The sequence below is a fragment of the Lipophrys pholis genome, assembly GCF_963383615.2.
Source record: "Lipophrys pholis genome assembly, chromosome: 21".
Taxonomy (NCBI): domain Eukaryota; kingdom Metazoa; phylum Chordata; class Actinopteri; order Blenniiformes; family Blenniidae; genus Lipophrys; species Lipophrys pholis.
The window spans coordinates 8,022,965-8,035,670 of NC_137649.1; the positions used below are offsets into that span (position 1 = coordinate 8,022,965).

Consider the following 12,706-nt stretch of genomic DNA (forward strand, 5'->3'; position numbering starts at 1 on the left):
GCATGCGCAGTAACAGGCTCTGTCGCCTCCATCAGTCTCCGGAGGAGGGATTTGCGCCGTGAAAGAATCTTTCCACCTTGGGAGCCGGATTAAAAGGTTTGCGGATACAGTGCATCCGCGTAAACAGACCCCACAAAAGTGAAGAAAGTTTTGCGGATACACTAGAATTCGTTGTCGTGTAAACGGGGCCTAAATCGAGGGGAAACGCAATGGAGACAAGAGGATGACACTGAAGTGAAAGTCTGGTTTCAGGATGTTAGATTAGCCTGCTGCAGTGTCTCCAAGGCATGCTTGAAGTAAGCTGTGTGGTAAGATCCTATGAGTATCAGTGCAGGGAAACAAAAGAAGTGAGTGAGAGATGGATAGAGCTTGCAGAATAAAGACATGGCGCGTGATAAGGAAATAGTGACAGCAGGGGGAACAGTGGGACTCCTGTGTCAGTGTGTCCGTCAAGAGAAAAGGCAGTTTTCCATCCGACTACCGGGGCGTCTTGTTCTGACAAGCTGCTTCACCTTTGGAAGACGGGAACAAACAGAGAGCACTTCTGCTGCTGGCAACACTGCTGCTTCCTGCGCCTTTCCAGGGGACGGGGAGGTGCCTCTGCATGCTACCATGACTGTCTGTACGCTCGCCAAATCTGTCACAGGGTGGAGTGTGAGTCACAACCAGCCCCCATCCGTGCTTTGAATCATGACTCAGTTTATGCGGACAGACGAAAGGATAAGCTTTTTAGATGCAACACTCAATATAGCTCCCCAAGCAGCCTCTTGTGGTGTTACTGAAACAAATATCTCACACACACACACACACACACACACACACACACACACACACACACACACACACACACACACACACACACACACACACACACACACACACACACACACACACACACACACACACACACACACACACACACACACACACACACACACACACACACACACACACACACACACACAATGTAAACACATTTAATTTCAACAGGGATTATAACCTGAGTCAGACAAGTGTTGAGGGTTAACCAGAGATAAAGCCCTCGAGTCCTGAGCATCTCAAATGAGACATTTTACGGTAAAGTTATTTTGGGTTTTTGTGTCCTGAATTGTGGGAACGAGACGCAACAGTCGCAGTCGCACTAAATAAAAAAAAGGTACAGTGAGCATAAATCTGATCATGACCTGAATCTAAAGGAATCTATGCATCAAACAAGCTCATTGCAGTGAAGTTGCATGCTGCCCTAAATTGCCGAGAGCGATGTTAATTAAGGGTGATTAAAGAGGGAAGAAAAACATTGAAAAAAAACAAAAAAAAAAAACATAATCACAAGCTTAGTTTGTGCTCAGCATTTGTCTGCATTTACATCTAAAACGCAATACAACAGCAGTTACTGCAGTCTGCAGTTAAAAGACGTGATTACAGCCGACTGTCCCGGCGTCTTGACTACAGCTGCTACACTCACAAATTCAGCGGAGTCTCACTGAAATCCGCGGGTGAACTCGATGCAGCTGCATCCAAGCCAAATCCCATTTCTCCTCCCGCTTTGTTGTCGACTGTGTACTCCTCAGTTTACAAACCAAATGACAAATCTACTTTCAAATGCACTGATGAATAATGATCTTTTTCACGCGTGTGCATATTTTCTCCAATTGTGTTCATTACACTGCCGCGACTCTCAAAAACGCTCTACTCTCATTTCAAAAATTATTTGTCTCCTGCTCAGCACACTTCTTTCACTGCCACGTTAAGCAGCTTTCTCTTATGTTGGATACGACAAAACAATACCAGCCTGGAAATGAATCAAACAGAAGAAGTGCTGGGTGCAAAAACTGGACAGATTCTTGTCTATCCCAGGTGGTGGGGGAAAGAGCATCTATAGGTCTTTCTTCACAATGAAAGCTTTTCTAGGACCCCAGGAGCGATTTCAAAAGCTTTATCCACTTTTCAACTGGAGGATAGAGAGTTTCACGGTTATAACACAAAAAAAAAAGTCACTGTAAGGAGGTGGTGATTTCTGCTGCCCCCGGGAACCGGGGGGCCAAAGTTTGCTATGCTGGAATCCGCTGGCTGATCAAACAAAGTTACTGTGGCGGCTACACTTTCACAGCCCAATTCATACAACACAGCCCAGGGTGAGCTTCATATCAATACAAAAAAAAAGGGGGCCTATGGGGCTTTCTGTGCCGTGTAAAGACAGACTGAATGACAGAAAGCCTGTGTGGGCACACCGGCAACACTTGCTAACTTTGTCAGCGCAGTTCAGCACAAGTAAATTATTGATTCTGAATCCATTCATCAGGTCACTTAAAACATTATCAATATTAGCCTTGGATACACTTATACACACAGTTGAACATTGATTGTTCACAGTTGAACAGCTGGTCATTGTTTCTGTTCCACAGATTATTTCTTTTTCTTCCGAATCGGTACCTAAAGGTTCAAACCATTTCTCAAGTTAACGAGACCAATTGACAAAGGTCGGTACACAGTATTGATCCGCCACTCGAATTCGTGGTCTGAAAAAACCTACTTCTCCTGCCCGGTCAACTTTGCAAATCAAGCGGATAGTAAAGATAAAGGACGACTAATCGTCTCATCTGGCATAGGCGATTATATCGACGCATACAAAACAGTTTGCGTCCCCTGTCATATTGAGTACACCAGACATAATCACCTTCTAAAAAGCAAGAGCTACTTCAAGGGTATTGGGTACAACAAAGGGGCTTTTTCTGACTGACTTCCTGAATAACATAGACTTGCATGGTTCAGCCTCAGCGACAATTGGCGTTCATATATGTGAAGAGGCTCAGACAGTTATTAACAATGATTTGCCATGGTACTTACTACTTTCTCATTCCTCTTTGTTCTGGATGAAACAGAGGCCTTCTATTTGCCAACTCCCCCATTTTCTTTCCACACCGATGCACAGTATCGTTGTAATGAAAAGCTTTTTAGGGGAGCAGGTTGTTCGCCCACCAACCAAACTTCTAACTGGGAGAGCTCAGGGATCACTATTCACCTGGTCACTACTGTTCAACTTAAGTAAATACATTTCTGACTATTTTATAAATATATTTGTGATTCTTCATAATTTGAAAAGAATTAACATATTTCGAGAATATTGCTCGAAACTATCACTTTGGGGACAATAACGGTCACATCTTCAACCCAAGTGTAGTGATGAGTGTTTTTAGAACATGCTCTCCATGTTACTCAGAAGGCCACTAGGTGCCCGTGGGCAGTGGGTTTGTTTCCCTTTATGTTCATTAGCCAGTAAATGAGCCTAAGTTTGTGCGACCCTATTTCTACGTATTCATACACACCCTGGAGAAGAACCATTTCTTTTATTATGTTCGAGGGAAACTGTTTAAAAATGCAGTCTGCTTTGATTGAACTGGAAGGATAAACTCCAAAAAGCATGACCTCACGATTGCCCTGTGGTCCTCAAAGTATGCCTCAGTTTTAATCGAGAACAATGGAGCAGAAGAAGAGCAATCGCATCATTAGGCAATTATCGATAATATGAAAACTCCACAAAGCTCATAAGACACCAGCTGGTACAAGAAGCTCAAAGCCCCAAGGTCCTTTGCACAAGTACAAAATATATGTCGCTCACTGATCAAGAACACGATTTTCAATTCTCAATCTTAGTAAAATAAAAACACATTGCACAGATCCTGGCATGAAAACATCAAAGATGTCTAGTGTCTCTGACTTCTCAAACATACAAATCTACCATATGAACCGTGTTTAAAGGATCTGTGGTAGACGGCGAAGCTTAAAAACGCACAAAGCATGTTTTAGTTTAAATGCAGTAAAAAGGGTTCTTTGACACAAAACAGTAAAACAGCACACCGTTTTAAATTGATACAAAAATACAGTGAAGACGTTATAAGGGCAAGGCGGCAATGAAAGGCACAACAAATGAGAGAAAATTACAACTGATGAGAACAAAAGACGACCAATCAGTAGCTACTTCAGGACCTTCCCTGATTATGTTGCCTTCAGGAACAGTGGGCACTTTGAAAGATATAACTTATCTATAACTTATTATTCAACATATTCTATACACCCTATTCACCTGGTAGCTGTTAACAAAGTTAAAATGAAGACACAGTTGACTTTTACCAGCTGTTTTGGACAATTCTTAGCAATTCCAAACATATACAAACTGTAAAATATTACACATGTTAAGTTTAACACCCATACTTAAAGAAACAAAGTTTCCCGTTTCCACGTAAGACTTTGGAGCGACACAGTGTCACAACACAGATTACAATGGCGTCCTCTTATTCGGGGCAGCCTGCTAGCATACAGGTAAGAAATGCTACTTTTTGGCCCCGTTTACACGACGTTTCACGTGACAACAGTTAATCCATTAAAAAAAAAAAGTGTTGTGTTCACACTGCAGCAGAGGACACACCGACAACGATAAATTAGTATGCCGGGCCACGGAGGGCGCTGTTGTTTGTTTTAGTAATAAAACCACACAGACATGTTTGCAGAGAACAATACGCTCTTAAACGTGAACAAAATCGAGAGAGCCTAGGCATTCGTATGGACTGATGACGAAACGAATGAATCAGGGGAAAATACACAAATGTATTGATGAATAAAAGTAAGTGACACTAATCAGTCTTGAATACTGAATACTGTTTGGTTGTTCAGCACTGTGTCCGGTCTTGTTGTGACTGTCACCATTGCAGGTAAAAGCTGCAATATCTATGTCTGCTTCTGCTTTGTTTTCTTCCAATGGACTTTCTTCTCTCCGCTCTCATATCTGCTTGCTCATGCTGGGTTGTGTTATGTAAAACTGCCACAGGATGGCTACATTGTAATTAGCACTATGTAAATTACCCAGAAATGACAATCAATTGAATTAGGAGCTTACACTTTTCTAATCTAAGCTGATTAGATGCTGGCAGTATTTCATAATTAGTAGATACTTCAAAGAGCGGTATCAACCTTCTAACAAAATTTTCATGAAGGCTAATGATGAAAAAGAAGGATATATATGACTTACACTTCTTCTTTCATCATAGGCGGCCAAGCTTGTAAGAGGAGAATGAGCAACTGGAAGTCCTCAAACTTGTGTGCCGCTTCCAGAAGCTCCTGGAAAAGGGCATATCGTTTGTCTTCATTCTCCACATCTTCTATCTGGACCTGAGAAAAAAAGCACAGGACAGAAATCAGGAATCAGTTTTAGTCCAACGATTAAAGGACAGTGAGGATCCTGATTTCTAGCTTTACTCTGATCACTGAGGGCGTTTCGAGGAAGCATCCATTTCTTTCAAAGCCTACTCCATGTGTGATATTGTAGTTGAACATATATAATGATGGATGCTTGTACCATCCACTCAGAAGTTTACCCAAGCAATCTGCTATGCTGGACACTTCCAGCCCACACCACCCAACATGAACGTGACAGAAATATGCAAGCAGCTTTCAGAGATTTCAAATGAAGCCTTGCCTCCAACATACTTGGCAACCTAACGATTGCAGTGGAAGTTGTGGGCAAGATATTCTGAAATTATATTCATTTTGAATGAACTGGAAACGTCCCACACAGTCAATCTGGAACTCTATCAAATCCTTCAATGCTTCAAATGGAGCGCTGAATGGACAGAACAAGGCTTTCTGTGCAGTGGCATAATTCATTGTTAGTCTAAAAGAAAAAGAAAAAAAAAAAATCACCTGTGGCTAAACTTGCTCTGCACTGCTTTGAGAAAGAGAGTTATTGAGGGGTGAGAAAAGAGAATGCGGGTGGGTTAATGTGGAAAAAATGGGAACGGAAGATGGTGGAGAGAAAGTAATTAATTTTCCTCTCCAAGGTTGGGTTCTAGTGTGATTTAACAGTTCAGAGAGCGGCTGATTTCTGAAGGGAAAACTACAACCTGCCAAAGCGCGCACACACCCACACACACACGCCCACCCACACACACACACACACACACACACACACACACACACACACACACACACACACACACACACACACACACACACACACACACACACACACACACACACACACACACACACACACACACACACACACACACACACACACACACACACACACACACACACACACACACACACACACACACACAGAGAGAACAGCGTGGGTGTTCTGTTCTGTGATATTTAGTATTCAATATATTAAGGGTATTCATAGCAATTTAACATGTGCAATTACAGAACAGGTAAACAGGTCCCTTGTGCACTGCGGCCAGTTGAAAATTTACCTCTAAAGTATTCATTAGTATGCTGGCAAAATGAGACTGTCCTAATGAGAATATAGGCATAAAATATGAATCGAAAGCAGTCGGATTGTAGGATTTTTTTCAGTGCTAAATAAAGACAAATTACAAACTATTGAACCAATTTATTCTTCTGAGGCCAGTTTACAGATAAAGCATCATAATTGTTCATTCTTGCTTTAGAAAGGCACCATTTGTTTTTTGGGTTTTTTATTAGCGGGGGCCTGCTGGAAAATAACACATATTATGGGTCAAAAATCAGCCAAAAACTCAGTTGATCACCAATATGTCTAGTATTTAATCAGCATGGTATTAGTGCTAAAAGTAAAAAGACTTTATACAACTTCACAGTCGATGACTGTAGTTACAACTGTAAGATAACTGCAGCAAAGATCATCTGCTGCAGGCCCAACAATGTATAGATACAGGTGATGGTGACCTTCAAAGACAATAAAAAGATCTAAAGTTGCCTAATCAGGCTTGAATTGACAGTATTTTAAAAAAATACATTTCAAAGTCAAGACTGTACGTTGTGGAGTGATTATCATCCTCAGCTCACGCCAAGAAGACTCGGACCAATTCCAGGTCTGATTATTTGTTTGACCTTTCTATGGGCTTTTTAAAAAGTTCTTTGGCTTCCCTCCACAATCGACAGACATGCACAATAATATGTATATTGATTGTTTCTGTGTCAGCCCTTTGATTGATTTGACACCTGTCTCTCAACAAATGTCAGCAGTGAATAGGACCATCCTATCGAAGCTACGCAAAGCAGCTATAGGCAAACGAGCGATGGATGGACGAGCAGAAAAGCTGCAAGCAGTGTCATGTGGCTACCATTTGTCATATGACAGTTTTTTTTAGTTCACCATTCTGAGATGAATATTTTTAACTTAAATGATGAATAACCATGAGTTTTTGTTGCGGCGTTCTGGGTTTCTCAGATGAAGACGTCTTCTCGAATCACACAATTCACACTTCCGCAACAGCTTAGTAATCATTGGACAGGTTACATCAGTAAGTTTGTCATCTTGAATATTTTACCACAGTATCTTTACATTTCAGCCTGAAGCTCTGCTGCAACTCACACAGAATCAATTCAACACTTGGTCTTGTCATTGATCGATCCTTTAGTTTGATGGTCAAGGCCTGATGAGCTGAAGTGATTAACGAACGATCTACTTGCTCCTTTCGCTGTTGCTTACACCAGCTCAGTTGATGACTTCCCATTAGGGAGTCTTCAGATCAGCTGAAGCCTTTATCTGATGCTCCAACTGCTTCTGAGATGAGGCATGATGATGAACCTTTAATTTATGCTTTGAGCCGCATGCCAAATAACTGGCAGCACAACAGATCCACTCCTAGTGTTGCAGTCAATTGCCTTATGATGGGGAATTGGGGGAATGAATGAGTAAAGCTTAAGCGCAGGACCCTCTGGAAATGGAGGTCATTTGGGAAACAGAAATGGAATCTTAACTACCTGTAAAAAGCCTTCACTGCAATCTAAAGCTCTCAAATCCATCACTGAATGTAAACTGCAACCCAGAGCCTGTTCATCATTGTTATTGCCTGAGTGCATTATGAATACTGAACACTTTCTAACTACTGAAGCATTTTATAGGTTTTACGGCCACATTCATTCATTCATTATCTTTGAAAATTCAAGGGTTTGCAAGACCTTGGGTTTCCCTGATAATGTCCTAATTACATGTTCTACCCCAGAATAGTAAAAATGATGAACTGGATATAACCGATCGCACCAAACCTTTTCACTTTTTGAAATAAAAAAACCTGATATCAAATCATATCACACACACACGCACACACATCCAAACTCACCTATTGTTGACGAATTAAATCACTATTATATCACTGACAATTACAATGTGGCTGTGAGGCTTTTGTTTTCTTAACATGGAACGATGGCAATCAATTATGCCAAGTGATTAAAATCAACATTTCCTCTGCGGTGTTATACAAAGAACAGAGGGCGGGAGGGCAAAGAGAGGTGGGAGACGGGTCGAGACTGTCAACCAATAACAAAACATTTAGCACCGAAAAGCCTGACAGATGAGATCAGATTCATGTTCCGGCATTCCAACCACACGTTTTAAATATCAGGGGTGCTGACACCTACCTTTATTTATATATAGCACATTTATAGCACTCCCTCAACACTTCCAATAACCCTTACAAGTTTCACAGCCACTGCAGGCTCTCACAGACTTCCGTCTAATCACTGCTCACTAATTATATGTGCGCTGTTTGGCTGTATCCACGTCCCCCACTTGTGCGAGTGATGTAGCGGAAAATGGTCATTTAAAAATACAAGATTCATACAAGTGTAGCATTTTCATACAGCCAGGTAACAAAAACGTCAGCTGGTAAAGAGTCGGTTCGGTCAACAAAGTGTAGCAGTTTTCACATAGTTACACCCTGTTTACGCGACTTTGTTTCAAGTGAAATGGTATATCTCTTTTTTGCATTCCTGTTTCAGAAAAGTTTCGCGTTTCCACGGCAATGGCAGAAATGCTGAACATGCCGTTTTTATACTGGGCCACTAGTGGGTGCTGTTGTCAAACGTCCACAAATTATCGATCACTCAACTAAGAGAGTGGAAAGAACAACACAGGGAGGACACATAAATACCTTCCATTACAGTTAAGCTGTCCACGTAAACTAAAGGGTAAAGCTGTAATGGTAAATCAGCACATTTTTCATCGACACAGTAATTCATGTCAGCTGGTTGCAGCCGCTGCTGCTGCAAAGAGGCCAGCAAACAATAACACATTGCAAATAATGTTGTGCAAGACAGAAGCACACGTACATAAATATACACACAAAAACTGATCATTTTTGCTGCTTGGAATTTCAAGCATGAAACAATTTCCCCCCCCCCTGCTCACACAGGAAACACTGTTAAAATACGCCGACCGCATGCTTGCCCACTCTTACTGGAAGTAGCCGTGCTTTTAGCAAAATGATACACAGGGACATTGAAAGCAAGAGGAAAGCATGGAAATGAAGTAAGCAGACAGGAGGAGGCTGAAGTAAATGAAACATGACAACTTGTGGTATCAAGCTGCTGCTTTATTGTTCTCTGACAACCTTTTACTTTTCAGCACAGGAACAAGGGAAGAACTGCACGGAGGAGTTTGTGTATATCATGGTGTGTGTGCGCGAAAAAAAATAAATACAGGAAGCTGTGATATGTTTGAGACTTGATAAGTTTTAGTTCACAGTACTTCAGGGATCTAGTATATGTATGAATCATATAGGCTGTGTTGAATTATTTGTCCCCTTGGATTTTAAACACTGGTGATGAATTAAATCTGGGTAACTATTCCATCTAATGAAATGATTAAAAGAAGGATCAATGGTTTCTAGTGTTTTATTCACAATGACAAAGACCAGAGAGCTTTCCAGGAGCAACAGAAAACCAAAAACATGAAACCAGAGACAATCATAAAAAACTGTAGGTATTACTTTAGAAATAGAACTAACAGTGCACAATGACAACTAGTACTGTTGTAGTAAAGAAATACCATCTGCCCCCCCCAGAGAAAACTACTAAGAAAATAAACAAAAGCTCCCTAATGGAGCAGCTCACAACCATTTCTGGTTACAGCTCTCGACATATGGCCTGTAAGAAAGACTGCAGACCCCTTTTCATTGTGTTTTACCAAAACATACAGTGAACCAATCACTGATGGCCACACAACAGCATACACAAGCAGCAGCCTCGACAATCAAAGCAAGGAGCTGCTTCCCCATGTCTGCCATCGAATGCAGTATTCTGGTTTGTTTTGACATGTGCTGATCACATTCTGAATGAAAGAGGACTTTGAACCACATTGCACTGAATGCAATGTGGTTGAACACAATCCCACTTCCTCCGCGGACACACACCTGCGTTATTAGTCAAGCCAACAAAAAGCTGTTCCTGAATCTATTTCATCAAAACAGTGGCAAGCACCGAAAAACATGTTTGCGGCTTAGTAAAAGCAAACCTGGATGTGCAATTTTCTGTTGAAGTACTGCAAAAATATCAATTCAAAACACAAAATATATGGCTTCTTAATTATTTTTACTGCAATAATTCCAAAGGGAATTACTATCAGGTAGGGTACAGATCGGAAGAGTCTAAGAAAGCTGATTTGTGGCAAAACATTTTGCAATATATCACTTTGGAGTGGTGGCTTCAGCATATAGCAACACTTCACACTCAACCAAGGCAACAGGTCAAGGCCAGTCTGCCACTACTGAAAGGAGGGCACATGAAGGGAAGGTGAATGTTTGCATAAATATTGAATGAAAAGCTACAAGCTTTCTGCAGTGGGATTCTAGAGAGAGGAAATGCAAACGAGCTCTCTAGAAATGCTGTACTTCAGTTTGTTTGTGGGTCTCAAAATGTTGTACATAAACAGACACACGGGCCTATCTTTTGTGAAAAAAAAAATGTTAGAGAGGCTAATACACTTCCTCTGGCGCTGGAAGCACGATGGCATAAAAAAAGATGTGAAGATTGCCGAGACATTTCAGTGTGAAACATGATATTCAGTGTCAAAGAAGTAGCTTTTAGCAGGGCATGAAGCCAAAGCACACATCCAGCAGCACAAAGCTGCGGCAGAAAAGGAAAAGGTGGACATTGTTTTTTTTTTTTAGAGTGGGCAGTAATAATTGCTGACCTAAATTCAACTGGAAACCTGCTGGAGTGAGCAAATGTCTGGCATTGCAGACACTTCTGCATAATTAAAAGAGTTTCAACGTGCCACAAAGACGGGGTGTCACAAAGTGGCAGCAGACAAGCCGAAATGAGATTCGGGATTGGGTACAAAAGATGTTTAGACGCTGCAAAAGGTTCAACAAGCTATTCGCTGAGGGTCACACATTTTGTGTCCAAGGTGGTTTTTCTGATTTCTGTTTGGATTTGTAATGTTTTCAGTCACCGTAAACCGTTTAATCAAAACAAATTAGTTTTGTGTGCAAAAAGAACTTTGAACGTCTGTGCTGAAAACTAATGAGGTGGTAATTCTTCCAAGCACGGCTTAGACATTGACCTTATCCCTCTATGCATGTCTACAAACATTTCTGGGATTGAACTGCAGCAAAATGCAGACTCAAATGACATATTTTAAAACTGTAAAAAAAAAAAAAAAAAAAAAAAAAATCACACACACACACACACACACACACACACACACACACACACACACACACACACACACACACACACACACACACACACACACACACACACACACACACACACACACACACACACACACACACACACACACACACACACACACGCACACACACACACACACACTGAAGTCTATGCGAGGGAGATCAGGGTGAATCACGATCCAGACGAGAATCTCAGCATCTCAGGAGTGAAAACACACAAATACACAGAGTTCACCAAAGGATAGGAATGACAATCAAGCATAAAACGCTGCAGTAGACTGGAAGATATTTTCCTCACCGCAGCTCAACCTTTACGTATGTGTGTATCCATTTCGAGGAACATGCATGCACCAAAACACATCAAGGAGCATACAAGCAGGCACGGCTGTTCGGTACCTACAATCAAAAACAATCGGCTGAATGTCACAGAAGCAGAGCTTCAACAAACCCACTTGATATAATTTCCTCCATATGTCACAGTGTTTCCAGAAGGAAAAAAAAACAACAACTCACTAAATAAATATTCCAACATCAAAGCACTCTACCGTAGCCTTTAAAACTGCTTTCAACACTTGAAGGTAATAAAGAAGATAATTTTAGAAACACACAAACGGTGAATGACGAATGCTCTGCCATACTTTTTATCTTCACCACATTACAGGTGCACATCCATTGATTCAAGTCCCTAAATCAGGAGTGGAGATCTTTTTATTTCCATAAAATAAGCGAGCTTGCTTTGAAAAGCGAAGGACGTGCTCATATCTACGGTCCATGCGGAGCCCTGACACCCCTCCCTTGGATTTGCAGCAGATTCTTGATGTGCTGAAGCTTCAAGCTCACTAACACTCTTTGGTTTCTCTGCTGCTACTTCTTTTTAAAATCCCACCAAAGATGTCTATGGGATGTACGTTTTAGAACATTGTAGAAATACTATCTGAATGAAGTTTAAGTTGACTTTGGTAACTATCATTAGACTTTCCGCCAAGGCAATGATCACAACAATATTGCGACTTCAGAACTTCCAGTTATGCCTCAAGGGCATCATCTCCTCCTTCACAACACCCTGGTTTTTCAAAGCGGACACAAAATCAACATGACCAGTTGCTGCAACAGTAAAAAACATTCAAAGACAGCGGAAGCTGCTTTCATGTGCCATTTATCAGATACTGCTGTTAATATCCCGGATACACCATTTTAATCTTCGGGTTGTTTCATCTCACCTTCCTATAAAACTCCTTGCCTTTTCTTAA

At 41.2% G+C, this 12,706-nt stretch overlaps 1 protein-coding gene across 1 annotated transcript in view; it reads right to left on the reverse strand.

Annotated features, from left to right (window-relative positions):
- The window catches only part of nbas (NBAS subunit of NRZ tethering complex), a 174,594-nt gene that overhangs the window by 18,583 nt on the left and 143,305 nt on the right, over nucleotides 1–12,706 (reverse strand). Inside the window, exon 50 of the mRNA XM_080490409.1 lies at nucleotides 5,027–5,166. Within this exon, the coding sequence (XP_080346535.1) occupies nucleotides 5,027–5,166 (140 nt within the window). The remainder of the gene's footprint in view (nucleotides 1–5,026; nucleotides 5,167–12,706) is intronic.